Source organism: Rhinatrema bivittatum, chromosome 11, assembly GCF_901001135.1.
Source record: "Rhinatrema bivittatum chromosome 11, aRhiBiv1.1, whole genome shotgun sequence".
Classification (NCBI taxonomy): domain Eukaryota; kingdom Metazoa; phylum Chordata; class Amphibia; order Gymnophiona; family Rhinatrematidae; genus Rhinatrema; species Rhinatrema bivittatum.
The window spans coordinates 64,380,922-64,394,859 of record NC_042625.1 but is presented as its reverse complement, the minus strand read 5'-3'; the positions used below and the strand labels follow the sequence as shown (position 1 = coordinate 64,394,859).

The 13,938-nt window shown below is 46.4% G+C and overlaps 2 protein-coding genes across 11 annotated transcripts in view; one reads left to right on the top strand and one right to left on the bottom strand.

Moving 5' to 3' along the window:
* Positions 1-5,178, top strand: part of RHBDD3 (rhomboid domain containing 3) — a 33,979-nt gene extending 28,801 nt beyond the window's left edge. For all 7 annotated transcript variants that reach the window (XM_029572079.1, XM_029572085.1, XM_029572078.1 and 4 more), the window contains 2 exons: positions 2,733-3,077; positions 4,381-5,178. In XM_029572079.1, coding sequence (XP_029427939.1) covers positions 2,733-3,077; positions 4,381-4,576 — 541 coding nt within the window. In that variant the 3' untranslated portion in view covers positions 4,577-5,178. The remainder of the gene's footprint in view (positions 1-2,732; positions 3,078-4,380) is intronic.
* Positions 5,179-5,989: 811 nt separating this feature from the next.
* The window catches only part of LOC115073549 (EMI domain-containing protein 1-like), a 231,785-nt gene continuing 223,836 nt past the window's right edge, over positions 5,990-13,938 (bottom strand). For all 4 annotated transcript variants that reach the window (XM_029572076.1, XM_029572077.1, XM_029572074.1 and 1 more), the window contains exon 15: positions 5,990-8,043. In XM_029572076.1, the coding sequence (XP_029427936.1) occupies positions 7,907-8,043 (137 nt within the window). In that variant the 3' untranslated portion in view covers positions 5,990-7,906. The remainder of the gene's footprint in view (positions 8,044-13,938) is intronic.

Genomic DNA, 13,938 nt, shown 5'->3' with positions numbered 1-13,938 from the left:
AGTGGGAGCTGTCGGAGGAAGCAATGGCTCTCATCTGTTGCAGGTGGGGCAAGCCTCACATGGATTTAATGGCAATTCACCGAAATGCCAAAGCACCCAGCTTCTTCAGTTATAGAAGAGAATGCGGAGCAGAGGGATTCAACGCCTTGGTCCTTCCTTATCCCCGGGACATTCTGCTCTGTGTTTCCACCATGGCCGCTGGTGGGCAATATTTTGCGGCGTGTGGTGAGTCATCCGGGAAGCGTGATTCTAGTGGCTCTGGAATGGCCTCAGAGACCTTAGTTTGCAGATCTGATCAATCTAATGATAGACAGCCCGTCAAGACTTCCTCATCTGCCAAAGATTCTGCATCAAGGTCCCATATTTCCAGATCAGGCAGCTCACTTCTGTCACGCAGCTTAGTTTTTGAGAGGAAAGGCTTAAGAGAAAGAGGTTGTTCTGAGGATGTTATTTCTACTCTGTTGCAAGCTAGAAAGTCTTCCACTGCCTTGGCCTATGTGAAAGTCTGGACAGTTTTTAAAGGTTGGTGCACGGAGCAGGGGGTGGTCCCTATGTGAGCTTCCATAGCAAATATCCTTACCTTCTTGCAAAGAAGTTTGGTGACGGGTTTGTCCTTTAACATCCTCAGAATTCAAGTGGCAGCATTAGGTTGTCTTTGAGGCAAGGTACACGAGCAGCCAGAACCGCTCCATCCAGATGTGGTGCGTTTTCCTTCTGGGGGGGTGAAACATTTGCGCCCTCCACTCCAGAAGCTGTGTCCCTCCTGGAGCCTTAACTTAGTCCTGAAAGGCATATGTACGGTGCCTTTTGAACCTCTTAGAAGGACTATTATAAAAGATCAGTCTTTGAAGGTGTTTTCTCGGAGCTTCAAGAGAATTTCTCAAGAGCTTCTTGAGAATTTCGGTTTTGGGGGTCTCCTTGCGGATGGTTCCAGCCTCTCTGCCAAAGGAGGTATCATCTTTTCACTTAAGTCAGTTGGTGGAGCTCCCGGCTTTCCCAAATTTGAAAGCTTCAGCGCCTTATGCGAGAGTTGCGGCTTTTGGATGTCAAGCGCGCATTGTTGCGGTCTCTTAAAGTTACTAACAGCTTCGGATTTTCAGATCACCCTTTTGTGCTGTGGAGTGGTGAAAAAAGGGGCATAAGGCGTCAAGAGCCACGATAGCACGGTATTTGAAGGAAGCCATTGGTTCCGCATACATCTGTCAGGGGTTCCCTGTCCCGGAGGGGTTAAGGGCTCACTCTACCCGTTCTTAAGCAGCCTCCTGGGCCAAATGTCAGCAAGTTTCACCGCAAGAGATTTGCAGGGCGGCTACTTGGAAGTCTTTGCACACTTTCGCCAGGCATTATCGTTTGGGAGTCCAAGCCCCAGAGGCCATGGGCTTTGGTGAACGTGTACTTTGAGCGGGACTCTCGCGGTTCCACCCCGTTTAGGGAAGCTTTGGTACATCCTAGGAGTCTGGACTGATCTGGGAAAAAGAAAATTGGTTCATACCTGCTAATTTTCATTCCTGTAGTACCACAGATCGGTCCAGAGTCCTGCCCAGTTGGGGAGAGGAGATGTGGAGAGTCCGCTCGATCTGGTATGGTAATTTAATTTGAAGCATGGCACAGGTTCTGTTTGGACCTTCATGTTTTTTTAATGGGGACAAGTTTATCTGTTCTAAATTTCTACTTCCCACTGCTCGTTCAGGGGCTAATTATTAGTGGTTACCGTTTTTCTACTCTCTTGGCTTTGGTATAGGTCAATACTGAGGGACTGCAGGTGGCACACTGGGTGTTATGCCACTGTCAGTAAAACTTTCTCTGTCTCCATCTGCTGGAAGGGAGGCAAAACCCAGGAGTCTGGACCGATCTGTGGTACTGCAGGAACGAAAATTAGCAGGTAAGAACCAATTTTCCTTTACAACAGCCCTAATACCATAAGAGTTCCAAGTGTGTGTTTTGCAGGGATTACTTGTTGGCATCACAGCAGTGCATATAAATATAATGTAAGTGATATTTTTACTATAGAATACTGGACTTTGATATTTTCAATGTAAAATGTTATTATAAATGCATAACTCCTGACTGTGTGTGTGGAATGGGCTGGGGGGGACAGTGTGCAAGCTGTAAGGTTCACCTAGGTTGCCTAAACCATGCACCAACCATGGATTCTGGGCAGGGGGGAGGTGTCAGTGTTTAAAGTGGAGGGAGCTGGGCTGCTTTTTTTTTTGGTGGGCCTGGGACGGACAATGAATGAACAAGGGGGGAGGGGGGGGGAGCAGCTCAGTAACTGTTCACACAGGGCAGCAAAAAAGCTAGCACTGGCCCTGCCGAGAGCTTTAGCTGTCTCGGCACCGTCAGATCACATCACCGTACTCACTTGTGTGGCTGAATACCATCCTGCTTCTCCACAGAGAAATCCATTTATTTCAAGGTTGTCTAACATTCTCTTAAACACTGTAAATTAATTCTTGAAAGGTGTTAACTCATTTTCTTCCTGATCTCCATGCTCTCAAGCAATGGAAGGAACTTGCTGTTCTCGTCTCCTGTTTTACTTGTATTCTCCTTCCATTCTTGAATCTGAAGCTCTGAGATCGGGGCACCCTGCTGAATCCATTTCTGTTAGGCTGCAGCTAAGTTTCTGGTATACTTTGGTTGCTTCCCCAGCACCGTAAAGACGCGCCAGTGATTCCCATCTCACTTGCGCTATGACTCTTCTACACGCCTCTTGTTTTTTTTCTCCCTCCCAGGTCTGTAGAAATGTTGGATCCCCTGGCCCAGACTTCCCTTCAGAGTAGCTTCCCTGCAATGCAGGGACATGCTTTGAGCAGTGTCACCGGATTGTCACAAACTGCAGCAGGCACGGAGTCACCCTATCCATCCATCCACCCAGCTGCTCAGTTCCCTAACTTGTATTCAGCACCTATTGACTGGGCATCTCCCAGCGGGCATTTGGCTGCCCCCTTTGCAGACCTGGCGGACCCTGTGATGGATGAAGTGCTCTTGAGAGCAGGCATCCAGGCTTCTCTGGAAGAATTCAACCTAGCAGCTCCTTCTGAACTGAAGCTTTCCAGGTCATCTGTCTCTTCTCTGCGGTAAGTGTGGATATGGCCCAGCAACATGCCGAGAAAAAGGGGGCTAGTGATTCAGTTACACTTTGAAAGGGAAAATAATAGGACCCCAGTGTTTAGTGGAAAAGAGACAATACTTTTTTTTTTCCCCTGTCACAATTAGGTTTTGATGGAGGGGGGGGGGGGCATAATCCCTAAACCATGTTATTCTAATGCCCCTTTTAGTAGCAGGGACTATCGTGGAAGATGAGCAAAGCAAGGCAGAGTCAAAGCTGCGCTGTCCGTTAGCGCTGCTTTTTAACGTCCTTTTTTCGTGCAGTAAATGCGATGGCCCAGTAACGTTACTTTGCAGTGTGGCCATCTAACCTGTCACCCTTCCTTTCTCTCCTGAGCTGAGTGGGCCTTGGCTTGGATCTCCAGCACGGCTGTTCAGCATTTCATTCTTCTCTCCTTATGGCCTTATTACCAGTACTTCTGCTTTTATATAGCACTGCTTGACATATGCAGTGCTGTACAAAAAAAAACACACGAGAGACAGTCCCTGCTCAATAGAGCTTACAATCTAATCATGACAAACATTCAGGGCAAAAGAGGCTTTGGGAATTTAATTTATTAAATGAGGCTGAAGGGGACAATCAGAGGTTAAGATTTAACAGCAGCCTCAAAATGTGGAAAAGCATGGAGTCGGGACTTGGCAGTAGTGGAGAAGGCCATGGATAGGAGTGACTTGCCTAATGAGTGGAGTGCAGGTAGAGAGGGGTAGTGAGAAGCTGCAGAATGAAGGCTCTTGTAGGTGAGTAAAAGGAGCTTGAACTGCATATAGGAATGGATAGGGAGCCAAGGTAGTGACTTGAGAAGAAGGGTTATATAGGTGTAGCAATTTCAGCGAAAGATAAGTCGCACAGCTAAATTTTGGAGAGATTGTAGTGGAGAGAGATGGCTCAAAGGGCGACCTGTGAGGAGCAGGTTGCAATAGAATAAACGGAAGGTGACGAGAGAGTGGAGAAGGGTTCTGGTCGCATGTTCAGAAAGGAAGGGACAGATTTTGGCAATGTTATAGAGAAAGAAACGACCCATTTTAGCAGAGTTTTGGATATTCATAGAGAAGAGGGAGGAGTCGAGGATGACTCCTAGGTTACAGGCTGAAGGGATCGGGAGGATGACCATGTTATCCACAGATAACAGAGGAAGGGAGGAGGTGGGCTTGAGGGAAAAGATAAGGAGGTGGGACATCCAGGCAGCAATGTCAGACGAGCAAGCCAATATCTGGGACTGGATTCCTGATGAAATTTCTGATAAAACCTCTCTCCTTCCGTCCTTACCGCAGGTTGCAGCAGCTGGAGAAAATGGGTTTCCCGACTGAGCAGGCCGTGGTGGCACTTGCAGCAACAGGCAAAGTTGAAGGGGCGGTCTCGCTGCTGGTTGGAGGCCAGGTTGGAGACGAAATTCTGGTGACAGCCGAGGGAAGACCCCGCCCCACTACTTGTGGAACACAAAGCACCAGTCCCTTCTCTGCGGACTGATGACTTTACCTCCTCCGGCAATTTCTCCGCCCACCAAGCCCTCTACTAACCAATCTAGTAAAGGGACTACAAGCAGCAATGCTGGCCAAGGGCAGTGACGACGACAGCAGAGAATGTGTTATCCAGTAGACTCATAGAGAAGGGAAGAAGCCGGGGCACGGGCATGCGCCTTGTGCTGATGTGAATTGGCGCTGAGTGGGTCATGGAGTGTAGGGGAGGAATTTGTGCTTTTGTCCAGCATCTGAGGGAAGTGGCCTCAAACAAGCTGACGTTTCCTTTCACCCCGAGCCAGCTCCTGCATCTTCTCTTGGGGAAAGGAGAAGCTTATCCTTTATTGGGAAAGACATGAACTGACCAGTGGGACAATACAAGTTTGCCTCTCTGTGCTACTGGAGCAAATACAGATTAAACAAATCTCTAGGACTCTTATTTACAAAAAACCTCCAAAAACTACAGAAAGATGGTTTTAAAGTTTTGAGTAGTCTTGTCATCAAAACTCTCTTTTCTATCCATCTATAAAAAAAAAAAAAAAAAATCAAATGTTAATTTGCCACCTGTACTCACATAAGCTGATTCATGGATGGTCTAGGCTCTTGCTACTGGTCAATACTAGGACAATAAAACGTGTTGCACTTCTAGCCATTCTTTTATCCAATAAAGTGACAGGACAACAGGCATAATGGTGGCAGACTGAGGAGTCAAAGAGCCACTGGTCTCCCTGCCAGTGATTGCCACAACCCCAGCAGCAAAGTGGGAAGGAGACACAGAGAATTAGTGGGATTTGAGTCAATGACCTTGCCATGAAGAAGCCAGTTTCGCTATCTGTTTATTTTGGTACGTCTCAGCACTGGCTTCTTTATTGTGCGAGTTCCAGGAGTGACTCGGCTGTGTGTCATGGTTAAGGGAGAAAGCGAGCCAGTCGGGGCACTTGTACCTTTCTGGCACGGATTCTTCTTTCTTTCCATGCCTGCATCTTTTTTGCGTGGAAGGGGGGGGGGGGGGGAGGTGGTGTTACCCCATTTTCTGGCATCATCCCTCCCCACTCCAGGACAATTGTTTGGGTAGTTCAGAACTCCTTGTGGGCTGCAAGGAAGTATCATCTGAGCGCCTGCCGTTCTCCTTTCAGATTAAAGTTTAAACAGGGTTTGCCTGTGCTGCGGCAGTCACCCTTTGCTGGGGGCTGCGGAGCACATCACCAGACTCTGCCCAGGGGCTGTGTTTAAGATTTTGGTACCCCCTTGGCAGAGTGCCATGGGAACGCGCCTTTGAAGCTGCAAAGCAAGCAAAAACAGGCTCCGTTTTTGACCAGACGTTTGGCGCATTCAAAAGTTGATATCCTGGACAGCTGCCTACGCTGTCTGTGCCTCCACCCACTGAATGTACCTTCCATTGCAGAAAAAAACCCTCCAAAGACTCAGAAATAAAATTTTAATTACAAATGTAATGGACTTTATTTATACAAAGACTGTTCAAAAATTGGTCCAGATCTCAAGCATACACAATTCCCAAAGCGGGCCGTGTTCTCCCAGGCCCCTGCCAGTGAGTTTAGTGGTAGCCAGAAGGGGGCAGGGGGTAGGTGCAGAGTTTGACTTTCCTGTTGGATGATGATGGGAGTAGCTACAGCACTTTGCCTGGGACACATGTTCCCGCACCCTGTATGGGTCTGGGAGGCCGCCGCACTCTTGACTATGGGGGTTGTCAGAGTGCATTTCCTATCATCAAAGATCAGCATTAGATAAGACTAGCAGGGTCTGTGCTGGCAAGATTTGAAATCATCATCAAAGGGGGAGCACTTCTTACACCTACATCTGATAGCGTTAATCCCCAGCCCTCAAAACATTGATGCCTGCCTGCGGCTCAGGACAACACAGATTACAGGTTCATACTTTATGCTTTTGTGCAGGGCTAATATCAGTCTTGCCAGCAGCTATTGGGAAGGGTATTGCTTATAATTGCTACGTAAAAGAGCCCTGGCTAAACCATGCTGTAAACCTTAAGGCTTGAAGATATGGGGGAAATACAGGTAAAGTGGGAAACTGTAATGTTTGCTATATAAAGACTAATGCATGGACGTTAAGTGTGTCTTCAGCGGTGACATCAGAAGACTAAAACTGCTACAAGGCATCCATGCTTTCTCCAGCAACTGTAAGAAGTGTGGGTTACAACTAGCAACAGATGGGTAGAGCATGTCTACCATGCAGTACCATGCAGTACCATGCAGTACCATGGCTAGAAGCTCAAGATTATTTGGTAATTCGGTATCTGGTGCTGCTGGACTCCCCTCATGGAGTAAGACTTCCATGTGCAGCAGGATTAGGGTGAGATGACCAAAGTTAAAGAAAAACAAGCTGATGGCCTGTTATCACGTTTAATGTCGAGTGGCTCCCTGTGTCCATGGCCTGAAAAACTCACTGAGCATCACTGAACTGAACTAAGGAGGCACTCATCTGGCTACAAAAGCAAACGGTTCTTCCAGGACAAACTTTGCGTGGTCTTCCAACGCCAACCTGAAATGTGAACAGGTCCAAGTCTGGGCTGGCGCCGCAGCATGAAGCATGGAGGTAGCCAGTTCTCGAGTCAACATTATCATCCGCTGTACCTCTGGGGCATAAGTCCAACCCCTCTGACAGAGAAAAGCATTGAGGGGAGGAAGCATACAATACAAGGAATCCTGCATGAGCGGGAAAGCTAGAGAGACCAAAGCAGATGGATGGGAGGAACTAGTCGCTCCCAGATTGAGGCTACCTTCTTCCCTTTAAGTTACTGGACAGACAGCACTTGAGAAGTCACATAATACATTTCTAGGGAAGGAGCTGGCACAAACTCCCTTTTCTCCCCATAGCACCAAGAACATAAAAATAATTTCCCAACTATCTCCTCTTCAGCACCTTCGCCGCCCCCACCCTCCGGCTGGATCACATGCAGCTCTTTTTCCCATATGTTTGTGAGGGAGAGGAAAGGGATTATACCACCAGCCTCGTGTTAGGAATTCCCAAAGTGTTCCTGTAACATGATGGCCCAAACATTGCCGCTCCTTCACGTTTAGTGCACGGAAATTAAGTCAGGGTTTTACCCTCTGCACTTTTCACAAATAAATACAGTCTGGAGCTGGTGCTTCATTGCACCCCCTGCAATGGCTGCAGTCTCTACTTCAGTGGTTGCAGTTTTTATGATTCTGCTGTAAGGAGATAATGTCCTAGAATGATCCAGGTCTGGGAGCGGGGGCATTAGGGGGATGTATGCACATTGAGCTGCAGTGGCCCAGGGACCTAGGGTAGGCGGGAAGGAACCCTCCTGCCTCTCGTACTCAAGCTTGGTGAGGGCGACTTGTCATTGACCCTCCTCGTTGCTCCTCTGGGCCAGAGCCCACGAAATGATTCTGTAGTCAGCCGGTCCATTGCGCTTTCTTCGGTAGAAGCTGGGAGGACTAGGTGAGAATGGGCCAGCACCGGAACCTGGGTCCGGTTCTAATGGAAAGAAGCACAAAGGAAGACAGCATTAAATATTACAGTTCCCCACATAAAGCTGTTTGCTGCTCTTAATTCTTAGAGGGAAAGCAACAGAAACCTCAGGCAAACTTTACACAAAATATTTGCTTTCTGTTTTGTATATCTTGGGTGGCACCTAACATAGATTTTTGTTTTCTGCTTCTGTAACTTCCTACATTTTGCTGCCTGCTTTGATCTATGACTGCCTTTTAAAACAAGCTCAGCTCCATTTCAGGTGCAGCTTCTGCAGGGCACCATGGAGGATAATTTAGACTCGGGAGCAACATAAGGAAATATTTTTTCAAAGAGAATGGGGGTAAATGCATGGAAAAGATGGCAGGTGGATGTGCTGGAGGAATTCAAGAAAAGGGGATCCTTAACTGCAGTAAAGCAAAGATACAACCAAAGACCAATCAGGGTCTGTGATATTGGAACAGGAAGGAAAAATGGGTGGATTAGACAGGCCTTGTGGTCTTTATCTGCTGTTACCTTTGTTTCTGTGCTCTTTATGATGATACAATAGAGCCAGAGGGATTTTTTTTCATGGCATACAGAACCATTCATTCCTATCACTGCTAGCAGTATGGAGCAATCTTTTACAGTATCACAGTATTTCTAAGCTTTGCAGATTTCCTTTTCCTTAATAACCTGCTCCATTTCTGCCTCAGTGCACCTAGCAATCGGTAGTGTGTAAAATATTTTTCTGTGCCTGACATTTTTCTCTGTCTCCAGCCTTGTGATGAGCGACGTCATCACCATCAGTGTTGGCCCTAAAGCCAGTACCATCCCTGGTTGAGGGACTCTGCACTTTTTGGCAACATCCAGAAAACAAGCTGGTGTGCTACTGGTGCTAGCCTGCCTATAGCAAGGTCCTTCCTTGCTGTATCACAGATTCCTCCCCATCCCACCTCTTCTGCATAGGATCTGCTTCCCCCTGCCATCTGCCATCAGGAGGATAGTGGTGCTTCTTATGTTCATTTGCCTCCTCTGCTTACTGCACTGTGAACTCCCAGCACTTGTCAGCACTGCTCGGTACAGACTGAAGCCAACCAAGGAGGTAGGCACAGGTTAAGAAGCAATGTTCTGTTCCTGCCGGAGGTAAGGAGCAGGGAGAGGGTCACATCAGGGGGCATGGAAGGAGGAGAAAAAGGCATGAGCAGAGGAAGGTTGACAACCCCAGGAATAGCCTAGTGGTTAGAGCAGTGGGCTACGAACCAGCGTTCAAGTCCCGCTGTCGCTCCTTGTGACCTTGGGCAAGTCACTTTACCCTCCATTGCCTCAGGTACAAAACATTGTAAGCCCTCTGGGGATAGGGAAATATCTATAGTACCTGAATGTAAGCTGTGATATCTCAGATTGAATGTCTGTATATAATAAATAATATTTTACACACTAATAACTGCTTGGTGCAATGAGATAGAAATGGAGCAGCTTACTAAGGAACAGGAAATCTGCAAAGCTTAGAAATACTGTGATACTGTAAAAGATTGCTCCATACTGCTAGCAGTGATAGGAATGAATGGTTCTGTATGCCATGAAAAAAAAATCCCTCTGGCTCTATTGTATCATCATAAAGAGCACAGAAACAAAGGTAACAGCAGATAAAGACCACAAGGCCTGTCTAATCCACCCATTTTTCCTTCCTGTTCCAATATCATAGACCCTGATTGGTCTCTGGTTGTATCTTTTCTTCACTGCAATTAAGGATCCCCTGTTTCTTGAATTCCTCCAGCACTAGAGTGAGGCCACTGGAAACAAAGTCGACTGCCTTCTTGTCTCCGTATTTGATTCTCCTCTAAAAGGTTGTAATTTTGTCGACTGGGTATCAGAATACTGGAAAGACCCAAAACAGAAGATATGCATTTTTATTTATGTTTTGAGTGAGACCTTTCCTTTAACAAGTCTTACTACAATTCCCATTTTTGAAGAAAAGTAAGGGGCACACTTTAGTTTTTAATTGAAATGCACTTGTGCCTGAACAGGCAAACAATGGTCAATTTTGAGTTCTACATAAAGGGTTGTCACTGACCCCTTCTAATGAGGGGTAGTTGGCAGGTCCACAACTGCATAATCTTGTAGACAATGGAACATTTCAGCTGCTTCTATTTCATTTGCTTTTCGAAATTCCAGGCACAACATATTCTGGAATGTGTGGTACTGTTATTGAGACAACAAGATGACAGATTCTGAAAAACAGACTTAACCCTCTTATCCTTGTCCAAGAGAGACCTCTAATGACATAAGCAATGTAAAAGTCCCAGGGAAAGCTGCAGTGAGCATTGCAGGAATGCTCTTTCATATACTGAGCATACAGCTTCGTGTGTCGGACGTGCAGCGTGTATTATTGAGGTATCGCAAAGTGACTAATAGTCTCCAGAGATCAGATCACCTCTTCGTGCTTCGCAGTGGGCCCAAGAAGGGGCGCAAGGCATCCAAAGCTACAATCTCGTGCTGGCTGAAGGAGGGGACTTCAATGGCGTATATTTGCAGCTGTCACCTCATACTGGAGGGGCTAAGGGCTCATTCGACTCAGGACCCGGCAACCTCCTGGGCCAAGGGTCAACAAGTGTCTCTGCAAGAAATCTGTCAGGTGGCTTCTTGAAAGTCGTTACATACATTCACCAGACATTAAACGCTTGGATGTGCGAGCTCCAGACTCCATGGGGTTTGGAGAAAGTGTACTGCGAGCAGGGCTATCGTGGTCCCACCCAATTTAGGGGAATTTAGGTACATTCCAGGATTCTGAATTGATCTGGGTATGAACAGGAAAGGAAAATTGGTACTTACCTGCTAATTTTCATTCCTAGAATACCACAGATCAGTCCAGAGCCCCATCTGGTTGCGAAAGTCTGCTTGTATTATTAGATTATGATGCAAAGTTGCTTGTTGAGTTCAATAGTATTCTAATTCGTGTTCCTGAAACAGAGTTCTGAACTGAGGCTTCGGCTTCTTCCTGCTCGTTGAGGGGGATTGGAAATCTCAGTTATGGCTATTGTTATTCTCATCTTGGCTTGGGTACGGATCATACTGAGGGACTGCAGGTGGCACACTAGGTTAAGTAGCAGTGTCAGTAAAGCTTTTTTGACTCCATCTGCTGGCAGGGAGGCAAAACCCAAGAGTCTGGACTGATCTGTGGTATTCCTGGAACGAAAATTAGCAGGTAAGTACTAGTTTTCCTATTCAGGCTCTTTCCTGTAGGGATCTGTTTTTGATCACTGCATCAGATTCAGTATCTCTTTGTATTGTACCTTCCTTTCTACTGAAGGTAATGTCAGCATTCCATTCTAATCAATCTATTTGCCAGCTTTCTCTAAAGAGGAGTGTCAGGGCAACCATAAATCTTTGAGATTTTTAGCTGTCCATTGTTTTCTCATTAGGTATTTGGAAGTTACTAATCCTTGCCATAAAATGGACAGGCTGTTTTCTATTGTTCGGAGGACCATTTAAGGGTGAGGCAGTCTCTAAAGCTACTCTGTGAAGATAAATCAAGGGCACAATATCTTCAGCATTTTTTGCTGTCAAGCCCCAGAGATTGTTTGTGCTCATTCTACTAGAGCATAGTCTTCTTCCTAGGCAGAAGCAATTGCTATAGCCTCGAAGGACAATTGTAAGGCAGTTACTTGGTCATCCTTGCATTCTTTTGCTAAGCATTACAGATTGGATATGCTTGCTAAAGAGGACACACTCTTTGGAGCTGACGTTCTCAAAGTGGCCCTTACTTCCTCCTTCCTCCTTAGTTGGGCTTTGGTACTTCCACTTCCCACTTGTTTGGATTGGACCGATGCAGCAGGAAGACATGGAAGGATAAATTTTCACCTCTTTATTTTCTCTCCATGAATTCTGCAACACCAGTCCAGTTGGGCTGTATTAAGAAGGAGGAAATCTTGTTGTCAGGTGTCTATCATGTACATATAGTCAGGCCGAAGCAATATCATTACATAAAAAACGTGTGTCCAAACTGGGTGCACATTTTTTGAACACGTGCACATCCACCTCTCCTGGGCACTCGATGCAATAGGCAAATGAGCTGCCGCACTAAAAAGATGCGCCATGGGTAATAATTTGTGCATTCTTAGCTCTCTGCATTGGGCGCCCAGGAGACGTGGCTGTGTGCCCACAACAGACTGGGCAGAGCTCCTTCCCCACCCCCAGCAGAACTGTTCCTGATTGGTCCTTTTCACTGACACTTGTCAGTGAAAGGACCAATCCCCTTTCAGTACAGCCTTCTGAAAGGAGGACTGGTCCTTTCACTGACATGTGACAGTGAATGGGCCAATTGGCAGTAAGTGAAGGAGGTTCAAATTGGGCCAGACCTTGGGGATGCTTTCTCTAGTTCCCCCTATGAGGAACCACAGAAAGCAGGATTATTTTTTTTGTTGAGCCCTTGGGCACGGCATGATTCTGCTTTCTGTGGTTCCCCCTAATTAGTATCGTGACGTTTTAATGCCAGTTTCTGGGCAGGTATTACATTTGTCACGTTAAAATGGCCACGTGGCAATTTTTGACATCGCGGGGTAATTAGCTAATAGCCTCATCTGCTTGGAATTTGCATGTGAAGAGCACAATTAGCTATGCGCTCGATTGGATGAACGTTTTGGATGCACTAAACCCCTTATTGCATTGGGGTTATCTTAGCGCATCCAATAGAGTTGCTACCCTGTGTGCTAGCCTGAGTGCACTATATTGCATCAGCCTGAGTATGTGTTACAGAAGGATAGATCTTCCTTCTCAGCCTTTAGTTGTTATCTCTAGTCCTCCCTTCTGCTAGTTGTTATTCCTGTTCTCCACAGGGCACGGACAGGAAAGAGGATCTTCTCTCCAAACAGGCATTTTGAAGTTTTTGAAGTTCACCAATTTGAATGTCTATGATCTGTCATGGGCAGGCTGGTTTTTCTGTGTGCTGCACCACCCCTAAATAATGATGATGATGTCACAAAGGAAAGCTGTGTGCTCTGCCTCCATCTGCTGGTAGGGAGACATAGCCCACTTGTCTGGACTGCACTAGTGCAGCAGGATTTATTTTGACTAAATAATGTGCTCAACAGTAGCTATACTCCTATGGAGAATCTTGTTTATTGTCCAGTAATATCTGGTTGAAAAATCTGCAATAGTCTGGATGCAACAAGAAAGCACTAGTTAAACACCCAGTCACCGAATGTCTCCAAAGTAACTAGTTATAGTGGGAATTGCTTCCAGGACTATTCCTTAATCTGTAACAGAGGTGTGTTTTCAAACTTACCTGAATCAGACAGCAGGCTCAAAGTGCACAACTGTTCATTTTTCAAAGGGAATCGAATGGGATCCAGCAATTATTAGAAAGGCATGGGCTACTATCAGAAGTTCACCACAATGGGACGCATGGAGGTGCTGCATGGGTGCAATTGCAGAGGGCACATCCCTAAAGAAGCCTGTAATGCTGGGGGTCCCAAGGTGATATGGATAAGGTAGTGCTGTGCATAAGGTCAAATTGCTGCACTCCCAGATGGCACCAATAGGGCATTGGCATGCGGAATAGTACCACCAATGCATTTCACCAACGACACATTAATCCGGGTTACAGCAATTGCTCTGTATATGAGGGACAGAGAAGCAGAACACTGCAATAAGGGTCTAAAACCCGTTATCGAAAACAACAGGGGCTGTGCCCAGTGCTAACAGGAAGAAACAGAGAAAATGTACTTGTAATCTTCCTGCTAGACATTACAGCCTTCCCAGTGGAAAGCGTGTTACCTGCAAGGACTTAGGGAACTTCCTAGATGAGGCAAACAATGCATCAGCGTCTGCAGGGCAAAAGATCTGTCATCTGCACATTATCACATCTCATAAATAACAGTGAAACAATAGCAAAAGAAACACAGCATCTACAGTAATGGC